The 15,962-nt window shown below is 35.4% G+C and overlaps 2 protein-coding genes across 2 annotated transcripts; one reads left to right on the top strand and one right to left on the bottom strand.

Annotated features, from left to right (window-relative positions):
- Positions 1–1,810: 1,810 nt before the first annotated feature.
- On the bottom strand, positions 1,811–3,397 carry LOC125502000. Its single transcript, XM_048659371.1, has 2 exons — positions 3,104–3,397; positions 1,811–3,031 (listed from the first exon to the last, which is right to left on the bottom strand). The coding sequence occupies exons 1-2, from the start codon at positions 3,395–3,397 to the stop codon at positions 2,216–2,218; spliced, it is 1,110 nt and encodes a 369-aa protein (XP_048515328.1). The 3' UTR covers positions 1,811–2,215.
- Positions 3,398–12,134: 8,737 nt separating this feature from the next.
- On the top strand, positions 12,135–14,696 carry LOC125502160. The gene is made up of 2 exons (XM_048659970.1): positions 12,135–12,700; positions 12,811–14,696. Exon 2 carries the CDS (start codon positions 13,165–13,167, stop codon positions 14,422–14,424), a length of 1,260 nt encoding a protein of 419 aa, XP_048515927.1. The 5' UTR covers positions 12,135–12,700; positions 12,811–13,164; the 3' UTR covers positions 14,425–14,696.
- Positions 14,697–15,962: the final 1,266 nt, after the last annotated feature.

Here is a 15,962-nt window from a genome sequence, read left to right on the forward strand (position 1 = left end):
TCACTGGCATCGGTTTGTATTTTATACGGTGCGTTTGGAATGATATGATTCAATGTTATGGTTCTAAGAAACTTGTCCTTTAAATCTTGGAAGGCTTTTATGTGTTTTTCCTCCCACAACCACGCAGTGTTTTTCTTTAAGAGTTCCCTAAATGGGTCGATATAATTAGAATATTGCATGCAAAATTGACGGTAGTAATTACAGATACCTAGGAATTGTTGTAACTGTCGCTTATTGCTAGGGTCTTGAAATTCAGTGATTATCTTAAGTTTCTTAGGATCAGGACAAACTCCGGTCCGAGATATAATGAATCCTAAAAATGGGATGGTTTCCTGGATAAATAGCGATTTACTCAGTCTTAATGTGAATTTATATTTTTCCAGGCGGGTGAAAATTAAATCGAGATGTTGCAAATGATCCTTAGAGTTATGTGAAGTAATTAACAAATCGTCGATATATGGCGTCAGGAAATCCGAAAATTCATTGTTGAAGGCTAAATTGAGTGCCCGAATGAAACCATTACCCGCGGTTTTGAGGCCAAAGGGTACTCTGCAAAATTGGTATAATTTTGAATTATAAAGAAATGCCGTATATCGTCGGGATTCGCTATGTAGCGGTATTTGCCAATATCCATTGGTTAAATCTACGGTACTAAAATATTGCGTTCCATGGTATTTCTGTAAGATTTCGTTTATAATAGGTGGTGATTCGTTGTCAGACTCAATAATATCATTCAGATAACGGGCATCAAGGCAAACTCGAACTCGCCCATTTTTTTTCGAAACTATCCTTAAGGGATTGCAAAATGGACTAATCGACGGCTCAATTATTCCCGCATGGAGCATTTCGTTGATTTCTTGGTCAACAGATTTTCTCAGCGATAGTGGTATTGGATACGATCTGCGAGTAAATGCTCTATTGCTATTAATTTGAATGCGATGTTCATATAGTGTGGCACAACCTGGCTTGTCAGAGAATAAGTTTTTATGTTTAATAATTAATTCAAAGAGGGGTTCGGTAAATCGAACGTCCTGTATCATAAGTTTTGACGCGATCATCCGAAATTCTTGGAAGAAACTGTAGTCTTCTATTTCGTTATAATTTTTGCTGTTTTGTGAATAATGGTAGTGGTTTTCGTCAGATGTTACTTGTTGAATACATCGATCATTACGTAAAGATTGTTCATCTAAATTTTCCATAAATTTATTGTCAAAAGCTCGTCCAGGATCACTGACGATCTCAGTTATTTCTAAATTATCACTATTTACCATATTCGAGTAATTCACATTATTTCTATCATTTCTATCTGTTTGATTGAAAAAATTATCACAATTTAATGATTCAGCATTAATATTAGCGATATCCTCTTCAATAGGCATATCTTCTGTTGCATTGTATAATTCATTATCAATATTTATCTCCTCTGAGTTTCTACAATTCTTATCTATGTTATCAACTTTACTATAATTCATTTCAACATTTTCTATATTGCTCTCATTAAAATCGGTTATTCCAACTCCTTTGGTACAGTTTTTCTCAATGAATGAGTTAATGTGGCAAAGATTATTATCTTGATATTCTACCCTTGAATAATGTGATTCTTCTACGTTGGTGGACTTATTTAAGTAATTTTTTATCGTTTGACGATCAATAATTTGAATGTATGTTATGTTATCATTAATAGAAGACTCCAATCTATTCACAGACTCTCGGCTGTACGACACAAATTCGTTAGCCATTACCGTTCCGTGAATTTCTATGGATTCTGTAGAATAATTTAATACTACTTGATTAACTGACAGCCAGTCATCCCCCAATATGACATCTACAGACAATTTAGGTACAATTAAAAAGGCATAGGTCATTCTCCGCTGATCTATATACAAGTCTATCAATATTTGTTGCTTCACGCTCACCGCCTTTTTTCCAATTGCTGGATATACCTTGATGTTCGTTACTGGTAGTACTGCAAACTGACAACTAGCCATAATTCGATTATAAAAACTTTCAGAAATACAAGTTATTTGACTCCCTGTATCGAGTAGCGCATAGGTGGTAATATCTGCTATTTTAACCAATAGATGTGGACATTTCAGACCCTTTTCTTTTGCAGCGTCTTTATTTTGACAACTAGGTTCTATATCCGCCGATAGATCCTCGATAAATTCGTTTGACCATCGGTACGATAACGGATCTCTGTTTATCGCACCCGAATTTAGTTTAAATTAGTTGCAGGATTATTAAATTGGCATAAGTTAGGATTACTAGCTACTTGATTATCGTAATTTGTTGGTCTTACTAGCACCGGAGGTGGATATCTTGTGTTTGGCAATATAAACTGTTGCGGCACTGTATCATAATACGTACGGTGTCCAGTGGGATTCATATAGGATGAACCATAATTATTACTGTTATTATAATTATTATTAGGGCGTGATTGAAAACGAGATTGTCGACTATAATTATTTGATATCACCCCCTGTATTTGATTCCTGTTCTGATTTGGTCTATTAAAATTTTGAGTTTTGTCTCTATCAAATTCTCTGCCTTCTTGGGATATGTCTAGATTAGATAACGATTGCATTATTAATTCACTATTGTTAAAATCTATGGTTGCTAATAAATCTCGAATCCTTGCTGGTAGTTGTTGTACTACAGCATAATTTATTTCATACGTAGACAACGCGGGCTCAAAATATTTCGCTTCTTTAGATTGTCGACGAAAGTAACTGCGCAATTCCCCATCTTGTGATTTATAACGACGAGACGACCATCGATTCTTAGCTTTAACTTGGTATTGAACGGAATAAAACTCCCGTTTAAAATGCTTCCTGAAATTTTCATAAGTGTTGCATACTTCTTTATTTGCTTCGTACCATATTTTGGCTCGACCTTCTAATATACTCCCGAGAACCCAATCCTGTTTTGCGTCGTTAACGTTATGAACGTTGAAATATCTCTCCAAATCTCGTAAAAATTCAATGGGATTACTTTTATCTTCGTCAGAAAATTTTGGTGCTTTAATGTCTAACTGGAGATGTTGAAAATGATTTATCAGGCCACCTAACAAACGATTGGTAGTATTATTTGAGTCATTTGATACCTCTATATTGTTACTTGACGAAGCTCGATCTCGTTGATCTTTTTCACGTTGCAACATCTTAACTTGATCAGCTAATTCCTGACAAGTTGCAAATTGTGTCATGCGTAATTCAAGATCCGCTTTTTGCTTCTCCATATTTTCTCTCTCTCTCCTGAGCTGCTTCATTTGCTCATCCACCGTCTGGCTCGTTCCGTGCGCCATTTTAAGACGATAGGTTGTTCCAGTCCTTGACGACAATGTTTTGTTTTGAGATTTGGACCTAGTTACAACCGGACTATGAATAATCTTACCCATAGGCAAATACAAAACAAACAATTACTTTTACACACACATTTGTACCTAAAACTTTGACCTTGGGCTCAAGGCCCCACGTTGGGCGCCAATGTAGTATTTTATATTTTATCACAAGTTTTACTGGTTGAGTGATGGTGACAATAATATTTAGTATAATGATAATAACAAGATTTATGGTGTAAACTATTATTCAGGTACTTTTACTTCTCACTGTGAACTTTTTCGATTCTTTGTTTTATATAAATAACATAAAAAAAGCGCGAAACATTCATCCATCACACATCTTCACAGATACAGACAACACAACCAGTCGTAGGTAAGTTGTATATAGTAATTACATATAAATATATAGTCAGTACTAGATTAAAATTGTATAAATAAAATGGTTGTGGTAAAATGTTCTCTGGGGAATATTGTTATGAGCATTATCGCTATGTTTAATTTCTTATAGGCTTAATGTTTGGTTTAAACTTAGCTTTATCATTTCGTTTCTTTTCCAGGGTGATAAGCGGAGCAGGACATGGATGGCCAAAATGCGTCCTTCGTACTTAGGTAATTTGTTTCCCCGAATCTCCTTTGGTCAATTATTGCTGGTAGTTTCAATTTCAGGTCCTCCAAGGAATTAGAATTTCATCCTGAGACGTCGATGGTTCAAATGGCGATATGCTGTTGTGTGATTTGATGAGTTTACTCTCTAAGTTTTTATATATTCTTTTGTCGTTGAAAATATTGTTGTATTCGTGAAATTTAATGTTTTTAGATAACTGTTTTGTATATTAATAAGTCTTATTTTTATTATAGTTAGCGGATCGCACTGGATTTAGTTTAGAAACACGTTTTATCAAAATTTTAATAAAGACAGGAAAAATACCAGTCACGTCCTTTCCTGTTAACTGTCTTCCCCAGAGTGTCATCCTTTCGTTCCTTCGGATATTTTCAAAGGTGAGTCGTTATTTTGACTGATCATTAGCTGACTCAGGCGTCGCTATACCTACAGCGGTAATTTCAAATCTAATATCGTTACAGCTCCGTGTAAAACCGCGCCTTTTCTCCCGTTCGTAATTATCACACATTCGGACATTTCGTAAAAAGTATCAGTAATCTCCCGTTAGGCCTTTCGAATATCGAAATTATAATTTTGTACTACCCTAAACGATGTCCCGCTACTGTTTAACGAATTATATTTTGTTACTCTCGAACTTTAGTAAATCTACCGATTCTGTATTCCGTGCCGAATTCGTTAAAATACAGTATCCTGTAATTACGAATTTGATTTTGCGTTATTGTTATTTTATTTGTGCCCGAATTGTTGTTGTGAATCTACACCACTCTACCATTTATTTCGCTGTTGGACAGCTTGTGGCTAGCCAGCCACTCCGCCGGATCTGCATTCGTTTATTCCGTAAGTTTTGTTCATTTGTTACGGTGACGCGATAACGCGTCTGGCGCCCAACAATCTTTTCGTTTCGTTTTCCGTTTTCCGTTTTCCGTTCCGTTTCCCGTTTTCCGTTTCGTACAAATCGCGGCGAATACACGTGGGTGTTTCCTGGGTTCAACCCGCCTAGGGTTAAAATAATACCACTGTCGCAGCACTGAAAGATCTAACAATAAGACAATCTTTCGAGAGTTCGAATTCACTAATTGCTGTGGAATTATAAATGGCCTAAACTACTAATGTTCACTTTTGTTCATAACAAGACGACGATTGTAATTCATAACTCAGACGTCAGATGCATTGAAACTACTATCGCATTATCGTTAGCGTGGGAGAAAAAGAACGAATACAAGCAATTTATTCCAAAAGATATTTATTATCTTATTGGGGGCATTGGCGCCTGCTTGCCATCTCTCAATATCATTATCTGTAGTAGCAGTGATCGATGAGATCCTTCTGGCGGCGGCGGTTGTTTCGTTTTTTTTCTGTTTCCTCTGTTTCTTGCCTTTTTTTCCTTCTGTTCCTTCACTTTTTCCTTTTCTTTCTCGGTTCCTGCTGCCGCCCGTGCCAGTCTAGGCTGTGCCTCGAGCTGCGGTGGCGGAGCCGAAGCAGCAGCGGGCTGTGGTGGCTCCTGCGGTGTTGGCTGCGGTGCCGTGCAGCTCTCAGCGCTCCCAACTCGGCCATTATGTCAACCAGAATGATCTGTCAATGATCATGATCATAAGCTTAAATTTGATGTGGAGCCAACACTGAAATCCAAAACTTTCATTCATACTTTATCTTCCCAATTTTGAAAGTTCTATCGACTTGGATTCGTTTTTCTGATGGAATGCTTGTTGTTGTATATGAAATATGTGAAATATGGGTGAGTACTCTTCGTACTACGTCAAATTCGTTTCTACGCTCAATCATGTGTGCAGAGAGGACAACGTAAAATTGCGCACCCGATTCGTGCCTGCGCATATGTAATCATTTGTTTCGCAGAATAGCCAATACACTTCGATTCCAGATTTAGCTGACAAATACATGGACGACAGAACGTTGAAGTGGGGGGTCAGCCAGTCATTCAAATATGATGGTCGAGTTAGCTTGGGCCATAATGATATCAAATCGAAATGCATAACCATTAGAATTTCACCCAACAAAAAATCAGCATCGACATCGGTTGATTCATGAAACATTACACATAATAACACCGGCACACAAAAAAAATTGAGTAAAATGTTCATTTTTGTTTGACCGGACAGATAAAAAATTTGTTGCTTTTAGAAAAGTCGGATTACAAAATTTTTTTTTTGTTATGAATGGTCATTTTTACGATTTTTTTTCGAATTTTTTCAGTTTTAGAGGGTAAATAGACTAATAAATTCTAAATGCGAATTGAAGACATCAAAAGATATAAAATTTTACTTGAATTGGACCAAAAGAAGTTTTTTTATCATGAAAACTATATTTTTTCGGAATTTTCGAGAGTTTCGTGTGATTTTTCCACATTTCAAATGGCTCGTGGTCTCAATGAAGTTCCAATTCATATTCAGCGGATCGGAATACTTGAAAATCACATAGTTCGAAAACATTTTTTCATCATTAAAACCGCCAATTTTCATCATTTTCACGGTTTTTCGAAGTTTTCTCGAGATTTCAAGGGTGTAGGGGTCAAACTGACCTCAAATTCGGATTCAGCGGACCAAAATACGTATCCGTAGGTACGTCCAGTCAACTGCACATTCTACTTAATTTTTCTTGTGTGCCGGTGTAATGATTGTAGAACACAGATTTTTTCATTTCACAATTGAATATTTTCATCAATTATTCAAATTACGAAATTAATTTCTGAATGAATAATCAAGCGAAATACATTGTAAAATTCAACAAACACTAAGTCCTCTGAAAATCACAGGAAACCATATTTGTTCAATTGGTCAAAAAGAACAGTAATATCAGTAGTATTTCAATTTGTGAACACCAAAATACCTGTGAAATGAAAGATGGTCGGTCATTTCTTCCGCATGAAATGTTCATTTATCGCGATATGCGATTCAGATATGAGAAGGTGACATCTCTGCACACCTCTTTGTTACCAAAGCGTAAGTAGACTCCATCACAAATCGAAAAGAAAATAATCAAGATGACTGCCGAATTTCCGATGGTGAATTTATGAGGGAGGGAGGGTGGGACCTACCGTAATCAGGACCATGCTACGTACATTTTATTTCAATTATGACTTCAGTCACGTGTTCCGCATGGCACTATTCACTCGCGATCTCCGTACCTACGTCGTGGTGTTGGCTTTTCCAGCAGCGACTATTGTTGAGGTGTTGAAACACGAATGATGTCGATGAAACGTGCTGTGCATCGTGTTGTGATATTTCGTGGAGGTGAACAATTCAAATGAACCATACTGACCATAAGTGAAATGTATCGAAAATGCACTTCAGAGTGGCTATATTATCTCCAACGGTGATGCATGAAAAAACGCGGAAACGCAAAAAAGTGTTAATGAGGCATTTTTTGAAACCATATGGCATGTTGTGAAGTGTGCGATGACAATGAGAACTCACCACCTTGAAAAAATGTGGGGGCAGGTAAGCCTGAACATGCACTGAGACCTTGAAGAAGGTGTTCGAAATGCAGCTCTTTTGGTGCAAAACAGTACTTTTAGTGATCATAGAAAACGTTGGTAGTTTCGGAAATCTGCTCTGGATGGAGGCCCTCCGAAATTCCAAATACCCTGTCCCGCAGCTGAGCAACATTCGCTATCCTCTTCCCTGCATAGAGACAATTTTTGTGGTGTGCCCCTGCCTATCCGTTGTCCGCGACATTGCCTATCATGGCGTTGACTGAAGATTGCTAGAGACAGTCAACGCTTATGGGACGCTTGACCGCGCTGCAATGTCGATACTATCATGATACTATGTCTCGCGAGCTCCCGCCCTCTCGCTAAACGCGACGGCGATTTGCAAAAACTATTCAGACTAAAATCAACGTTGCAATGCGTTTACCAAACGCATTGAATCTGCTCGCTCGCTTTGCACCACCAGCGTGTGTACTGACAACTGTTGAATTTAGTTTTTGCATTCATCTTGAATTATGTCAACGTTTTATAATGCCGTGACTTTTCATTTTTCTCGTATTAGTTAATCGTAGATGAACATAAAAATGGAAAAATCCTCACAAAACTTTATCAATTCTTCAAACATCGCTGATTTTCATTCACCTAATTAACGATTTCTAAACACATTAATTATCTCAAAAAATCGATAATCGTTTTTTGAAAAATTCATAACCGTATCCTTGATGATATCCTCAGATGAAATGACCGATTATCCAAAAAATTAATAATTTCCTTGAATTATTGAAAGAATCAATAATCTTATTCAATGGAATTAAAAATTTCCATAAGAATGCATGATTTTCTTAAGAAAATTTTTTGTTTTCTGAAAATACATGTTTGCCTCGAATGTAATTATCAATTTTTTTTTCTAGCACTATTTCTATTTTTCAGAACGCCGTTTTTGTAACAACAATAACTACTATATTCTTCAATGATCGAAAATTGAACAATAATCAGTAAATTTAATATTCAGATTGAAAAAATAAAAATAAGTGAAATAAAAAATTCCGAATCTTCGAGTAGGGTCAACTCTATTTTTCGATGTATCAATTTACGTGATTTTTTGCAATTTCCAGAAAAACTAATTGTTATAATATTTCACGCTGCAGCTCATTTTTTATATAATTTTATGACGATTAACTAGTTCCAGAAACCATACAGGAGAGATCAGCTATCCCGCAGAATATTGGTTCTATATTTTTTGACAACTTTTTAAGGCTAAACCTATTCAAAAATTAGTGAAACTTTCAATCACATATCCGGTGGTTTAATAAACCTATAGAAAAATCGGTTATTCTATGGCTGGCCACAGTGATACTCCCGTCGCGGCAACAATGTGTCTCTTACAAACCGTGTGAACCACGCGCTATTCTACATCGGTGTCCGTTCTATGGAATTTTGTTCTTTCCAATTCTGGACACATTTTATCATGAATGGAATTGCTGGTTTGTTTATCGAAAAAAACAGTAGCAATGACAAAAACTCAAACCGCAGAAGATCAATTTTGTGTTTTTTGGTGCGACAAAAGTCATAGCTGTAAAAAAAAATCAAATTAGGAAAAAATTGTCATTTTCATTCGTCGGCAGAATTTTTTAATTCTGTAATACTTATTTCATCATCGTAGTTGAATCTACACCTGTGACGGATCCAAGAACACCGTCACCTAATACTTAGGAGATGCCCCTTATCTTTGGGAGCCAGGCAAATTAAAACCTAACGTTTCCTTTATGCATCTATCTATATATAAAGATGATCTAAACAATAATCATAAGTTAAGTCAAAATATAGAGTTGACATATACACATTCGAATATGTAATATGATATGTATTTTTAAACAAACAATCCAATGGAAAATTCGATTGGACTTACGACCAAACAATGCGGATCCCCGATTTGTTAAGATTAACTGCATATGAAAGCTAGACCACTAGGACCCAGGGCTAGCATTCATTAACTAATCTTCAATCGACTACTGTCAGTCAAAACTTCAATATATACCTCTAACTCGGGACCTTTGTCCTCTTAAATCGGGTATCCAGCATTTTCAATATCTCTTAAATCAGGACAACGTCCTCTAACTCGGGTATTGAATTTGTTAAATAATTTTATATCATTTATATCCTTATTTTTAGGATCGCATTATTCATCAATCATTGGCATTAATAAAATCAGTTGAAAAGTGTAATTTACCTACCAACATTTCATTTTCGACATCAACTTCCCCATCGTTCTTTATTTAATCAAGGTAAGAGTTATTTTAACATTCCATAACTATCAGAGCGACATCATTATCTCCATATAGACTATTTCGGAAGATCCTGATTAATCCCAGTCCATATTTTCCTGCTTATCCCCTAATTCGTAATTCTCTCTCCTCGCTTGCACTAGCGAGGTCGCGAAACTTTCTTTTCCCTTAAATTCTCTCTCCTCGCTTGCACTAGCGAGGTGGCGAAACATTCTTTTCTCTCGAATTCTCTCTCCTCGCTTGCACTAGCGAGGTCGCGAAACCTTCTTTTCTCTTTAATTCTCTCCTCGCCTAAACTGGTGAGGTTGCAAATTCTCTTTCTCTCCTTGCCTTCACTGGTGAGGTCGTGAACCGCTCTCTTTCCATTTTCTTGTTTGCAAACCATTTATCTATCACCTCGAAATCTGCTACGTTTTTCCCAACTTCCTTGTCTTCGCCGGGTCAAGGCGAAGTCTCACCACCTATGTACTACTCTTAGATGTTCCAGACCAAAGCCGAAAGATAGGAAATACCGCAAACGTGGAGGTGTCAAGGTACGGCAGCGTAAACAGGCCGCAATAGCACGGGATCTGAATCAGATCAACGAACTAATAGAGTTGGCATATAAAACAGCCAATCTCCCCGAATCCACAACCTTATCACACAACCAGATTGACTCTACCTGCCCCTTTTCGCCGCCAACACCTCAAAGTTCTCATTCCCTAGGTGACAGTCCTTCACCTACCGAAACCGTGTCTCCGGTACTTTTACCACACCTTCCGAAACACCAGCATTTCACCAATCACCCCACAAGTCATCAGGGTACATCCACCTCCCCTGCATCCCCTGAAGTCATCGACCTTACTACGGAACCCGACACCTATTCAGCGGGTGTACCTCACATCACCTCCATCCAAACTATCACCCATACCCGATATACTCTGCTCCGCTCAGTTACATTTTCACCATTCACACCCGCTACGCCTCAAGACCGCTCTTAACTCCCATAAACAAACTTATGTAAACCCAACCACTTACACATACTACTATCTTAAATCGCCTAACCACTCCGTCGTCAGAGCAACAATAACTGGTACCTAGAATTGTAATAGTAGAAATAACGTCTATAAAAATACGTCCTTCGGACCCCTCCTATTGACTACTTATATCGAGTCACTCTCCGGACGTGACACACCGAACCACCAAATTGGCACATTACCTTCAGGTTTTTTTTTTATAGATCAGGGCACAGTCACGAAACGCTCTCGGAATGAATAGCACTTCGCTATTCTAGTTGTAAATATTATTCACAACATACTTATCAGAGCGTTAAAAAAAAACATTTCGATGGTTTCACCTTCTACCAAGTTCGAAAGTTCCAGTGAGACAGAAGAAGATTTTCCATTTCTATTTTCCATGAAAATTGTATGGAAAAGAAAACCTGACCGTGTTTGGAATTGCATTACTTAATAACGACAAGTCTTACACCAAATCGATTGACGTATTTGTAGTAGCAATTAATCAATGTGTCGTAAAACCAACCGTTCAAAGCATATTAATTGTTCCACTAAAGACGACGAACAGGTGCATTGTTTATTGCGGATAGTTCGGGAGTATGTACGACGTTAGCTGAACACCCGAATTGCAGTGGAAGTAATTTTCGTAAACCACAATTTTATTTAAAACTATTGCAAAAATCAACAAATAAAAAGTGGTTTGAAAACCATTATCGATGAATTTATTCATTGACACAACATGCTTCAATCTACGTGTAATTTACGTAATTACAAACAGCGAAAATTCAACTACATTTCGTATTTTGAAAAATAGCATTACACCCAAATCATTGACTGAAGATAACGCTTAAATATTGTACTGCCGAACACTACTATACATATTAGGGTGGTCCTTAATATGGATGTATCTGAATTTCTTCACTCCCTGGGGCTCAAATGCTTCCAAATGGATAAAAAAAAATTGCCTGAAAATTTTAGCTCTTAATATTAACTTTAAGATAGTCCGCGCTCCAATCTAAGTTTCTCATAGAAATAACATGGAATAAATTTCATTTTTTCTTTAGAATTTCATAACTCTGCTATAAATAAATCAAAAATTATTAATTGTATAATATTTATTGTAAATTTAACGCTCTACAAAAAAGTTCTCTTATGATTTTTCGATAAATCTATTGGCTTAAGAGTTATTTGAGCTCAAAGTTTAATTATTATATAATTATTAATATTATCAAGTATAATTATCGAGTGAATATTTATTTTATAAAATATATCAAATTTCTCTTACAAAATTTTTATTTATAGTCAAAAGAAGCAAATATAATATTTGTATTCTTTGTGGCTTTATAGACTGAGTCACCAACGCCATCTCTGATAGCATGTGTGTACTCAGACATTTTTATCTTTAAAAATATTTATAAATTACCTAACCTTTAATTAAAATAAACAATCTCTGTGAGTTGTCTACCGGAATATTCATTCATCATGACATCAAGAATAATTTTACGTCAAAATATTTATTTAATTGGTGATGTTGATACTCAAATTATCGGTAATAAATTGCCTTCAAAATTACAAGTGCTAAAAGTTTTTTTCTATCATATACGTATTCTCGAATTCAAATTACGTGAAAGTGCTGAAATCTGTATAGATGAAGTTAAAGTATTTTGGCAAAAAGCTCAAATACCAAATAAAAGAAAAGACCATTGTATTGATCAGCTGTTAAAATTATATGAGCATTATCAGCTTTTTCAAAAAAGTGTAAGCAGAGACTCAAATAAGATTGAAGAGGATGAATTTAAATCCTCATTGTTAATTTGTTCGACATTGCTCATGCAAATGCGGCACTAATGGTCAATGAGAATGTGATGCATTTTTTAACTGAACAACGGAAAGATGGTAGAGTTGGTTACATAGCTAATATTGAGTCTGATGATAATGACCAAGCTCAAAAAATAAAAGATGAACTACTACAGCTACGTCGTGAAAAATCGGAGAGAGAAAAAGTTCTATACGGTAAAATTGATAATTTTAACTTGATACGTTTAATTGATTTATTAAAAATAGTTGTATCTTTATTTCAGTTACGAATTTATATTTTTATATTTTCTATGTTAATTGTATAGATGAATTTGTGGAATTCACATCAAGCAGTGAAGTTGAAGGAGTAAATCCATTGAGTCAAAAAACAATATCGTCAGTTTCAAATTTTTCTGACGAACTGGCAACAACTCAGCACTAAGAATCAACACAATCTCGTGGGACAATAAATATCGTAGATGATAAAGTAGTAGCGGTCTTTGATCATTGTAAAATAAGCGATCGTAATGCTGTACGTTTGATTGTAGCTTTATGTTCATCATTACAAATTGACGTAAATCCATTAATAGTCAATAGATCATCTATTCGTCGTAGCAAAGTGAAAATACGTGAAGAAAAAGTCCAACAAATCAAAAAACTTTTTAAAACTGAAGACTTGAATGCTGGGATGTGTTCTACGCTGGGATGGAAAAATTCTAAAAACTTCAAGTGGAAAAAATAAAGAACGACTACCAGTTGTATTGAGTTGTCGACAAATTGAAAAAATATTAGCAATCCCAGTACTAGATGATGGTACAGGTCAGTCGCATGCTGATGCAATGTTTGACGCTATCAATGATTGGGGAATTCCTGACTTTATTAAAGCTCTTTGCTGTGATACTACTGCTGCAAATCTAGGATCAAATAAAGGAGCTGCAGTTTCACTTGAACGGTTGCTTGAAAAAAAACTATTGTATTTGCCTTACAGGCATCACATATTTGAACTTATTCTAAGGGATGTTTTTGAACTTAAAATACCTACAACTTCAGGTCCTGATGTACCATTATTTAAGAGATTTCGAGAGAACTGGGTTGAAATTGATACAAGTCAATATTCTACTGGCGTTGAAGACTCGTATGTGCAAGACAAAATACAAAATCATATTGATAACATCAATGACTTTATCCAAAAGCAACTTGATTCTAAACAACCAAGGGAAGACTATAGAGAACTTTTGGAGCTTGTTCAGATATTTATTAGTAAAGTTCCGTGCAGTCAAGTGAAATTTAGAAAACCGGGTGCATTTCACCACGCTGGGTGGATGGCAAAAGCTATCTATACTATAAAAATATTTTTATTTTGTAAACAATTCAAAATGACGGTGAAATTAATCAGATCAATTTCTGATATTTGTATTTTTATTGCTACAGTGCATATCAAAGCATGGTTCACTTGTCCTCTAGCATCTGAAGCTCCAAATAATGATTTATCATTTTTAAAAGAACTTATTGATTATCAATCGACAGATGCTAAAATATCTGAAGTGGCATTGAAGAAATTTAGCAAGCATTTGTGGTATTCAAATCCAGAAACTGTAGCTATGGCATTTTTTGACGAAAGAATATCACTAAACATTAAGAACCAGATGGTGATTATGTTAAAAAGTATTGACACAAATTCAGAAAGAACTTTGAAACGTTTCGAAATTAAAAATATTAGAGATGTATACGACTGGAACATTGCTTCATTCGTGTCATCAAGATCACTACAGTTTTTTGAACGATTTGGAATAAATACAGATTTTTTGAATTTGAATCCGTCTGAGTGGTGTCAAAATGAAAATTACCAGAAGGGTTTGCTATTGGTAAGAAGTTTGAAGGTTGTTAATGATATCGCTAAGCGTGCAGTGAAACTTATTGAAGAGTACCACAATATATAAAGCAAGGATCCAGAGCAGCAGCAATTTATAGTTCAATTTTTATCAGAATATAAACCATATTATTCTGATACTCGAAAATCCGCTATAGTTGAAAATACGAAAATGGATTAAGGCTCACTATCCAGATGGTAAGACTCACTATCGCCTGTACTTTTATTTTATTATTTTCAAACTCTAAGGATTATCAGTTTTATTGATTGAAAAATCACACATATTAACCCCAATTCCAAGAATAAGATTGTATTTGCTTTTTTTGACTGTAAATGAAAATTTTGTCAGAGAAATTTGATATATTTTATAAAATAAATATTCACTTGATAATTATACTTGATAATATTAATAATTATATAATAATTAAACTTTGAGCTCAAATAACTCTTAAGCCAATAAATTTATCGAAAAATCATAAGAGAACTTTTTTGTAGAGCGTTAAATTTACAATAAATATTATACAATTAATAATTTTTGATTTATTTATAGCAGAGTTATGAAATTCTAAAGAAAAAATGAAATTTATTCCATGTTATTTCTATGAGAAACTTAGATTGGAGCGCGGACTATCTTAAAGTTAATATTAAGAGCTAAAATTTTCAGGCAATTTTTTTTTATCCATTTGGAAGCATTTGAGCCCCAGGGAGTAAAGAAATTCAGATACATCCATATTAAGGACCACCTTAATACATATACCAAAAGCATTGACGGAAAATCTTCAGTCAGCGCTGAAAGAAATCCAAATTTTATAGAAGAGCGTGAGGGGGGCGGGTGAATATACTTAATCGCATTTCGTTTCTCTATTTTTTTTAAAAAGCTCGTATCGAAATTCATCGAATACTGATAGCTGATGAGAAGTGGTGCATTTTTACATGTGCACCACTTAGGTATATCCAACGGTTAATTAACAACGGATGTTGGAAATAAACATTCACAGATTACAATAAGAATCAAAGAAATAAACATAATTATCGTACACTTTCGCGTCAACACTTGAAATTGGAAATGTACGGATAGAATGATGAGGGCAAAATATCACTACCGAAGATATCAGGCGATCGTGCAACAATTGACTCGACTACTGTCGACGCGTCAAGTTTAGGGCCCTCAGTTTGGAGGTTCATAATTATGAAGGAAAAAATGATGAAGCAAAAATTTAAAAAAGGTTTGAAAGCTTGAAGTCTTCTGCGTCTGATGACTTATATTCAAATATCGAGGAAAATACTCAACGAATCTTATGACTACCGAAAAGTCGAAAAACGTGGTTTTTTCAGAGTTAACCAAATTAGGTTAACTATAGAGCGTCGCCGCTCATTAAAAAGCATTCGAAAAATTAGAAAAAATTCAGAGATGTTCCTCAAAGATTTTCCAAAATGATTCCGTTGAAAAATCTCAAAAATTTGAAGAAACATGGCGCTCAAGTGCTTAAAAGTACGAGTGGTGATTTTGGGAAAGGTTGAAGCCAAATAGATCTACGTGGGTTTGAACTTTGCAGCAAGATATACACTTTCTGATGCCGTAAACAAAAAATTGCTCGCATTGCTAAA

Source organism: Athalia rosae, chromosome 8, assembly GCF_917208135.1.
Source record: "Athalia rosae chromosome 8, iyAthRosa1.1, whole genome shotgun sequence".
NCBI lineage: Eukaryota > Metazoa > Arthropoda > Insecta > Hymenoptera > Athaliidae > Athalia > Athalia rosae.

What these genes read in the sequence shown, in the direction of transcription:
- LOC125502000 (XM_048659371.1), bottom strand. Translation starts at nt 3,397, where the DNA reads ATGGGTAAGATTATTCATAGTCCGGTTGTAACTAGGTCCAAATCTCAA. An exon ending in CGTCAAGTAACAATATAGAG is followed by an intron (nt 3,032 to 3,103) that starts GTATCAAATGAC and finishes CAACATCTCCAG; the next exon opens with TTAGACATTAAAGCACCAAA.
- LOC125502160 (XM_048659970.1), top strand. Translation starts at nt 13,165, where the DNA reads ATGCTGGGATGTGTTCTACGCTGGGATGGAAAAATTCTAAAAACTTCA.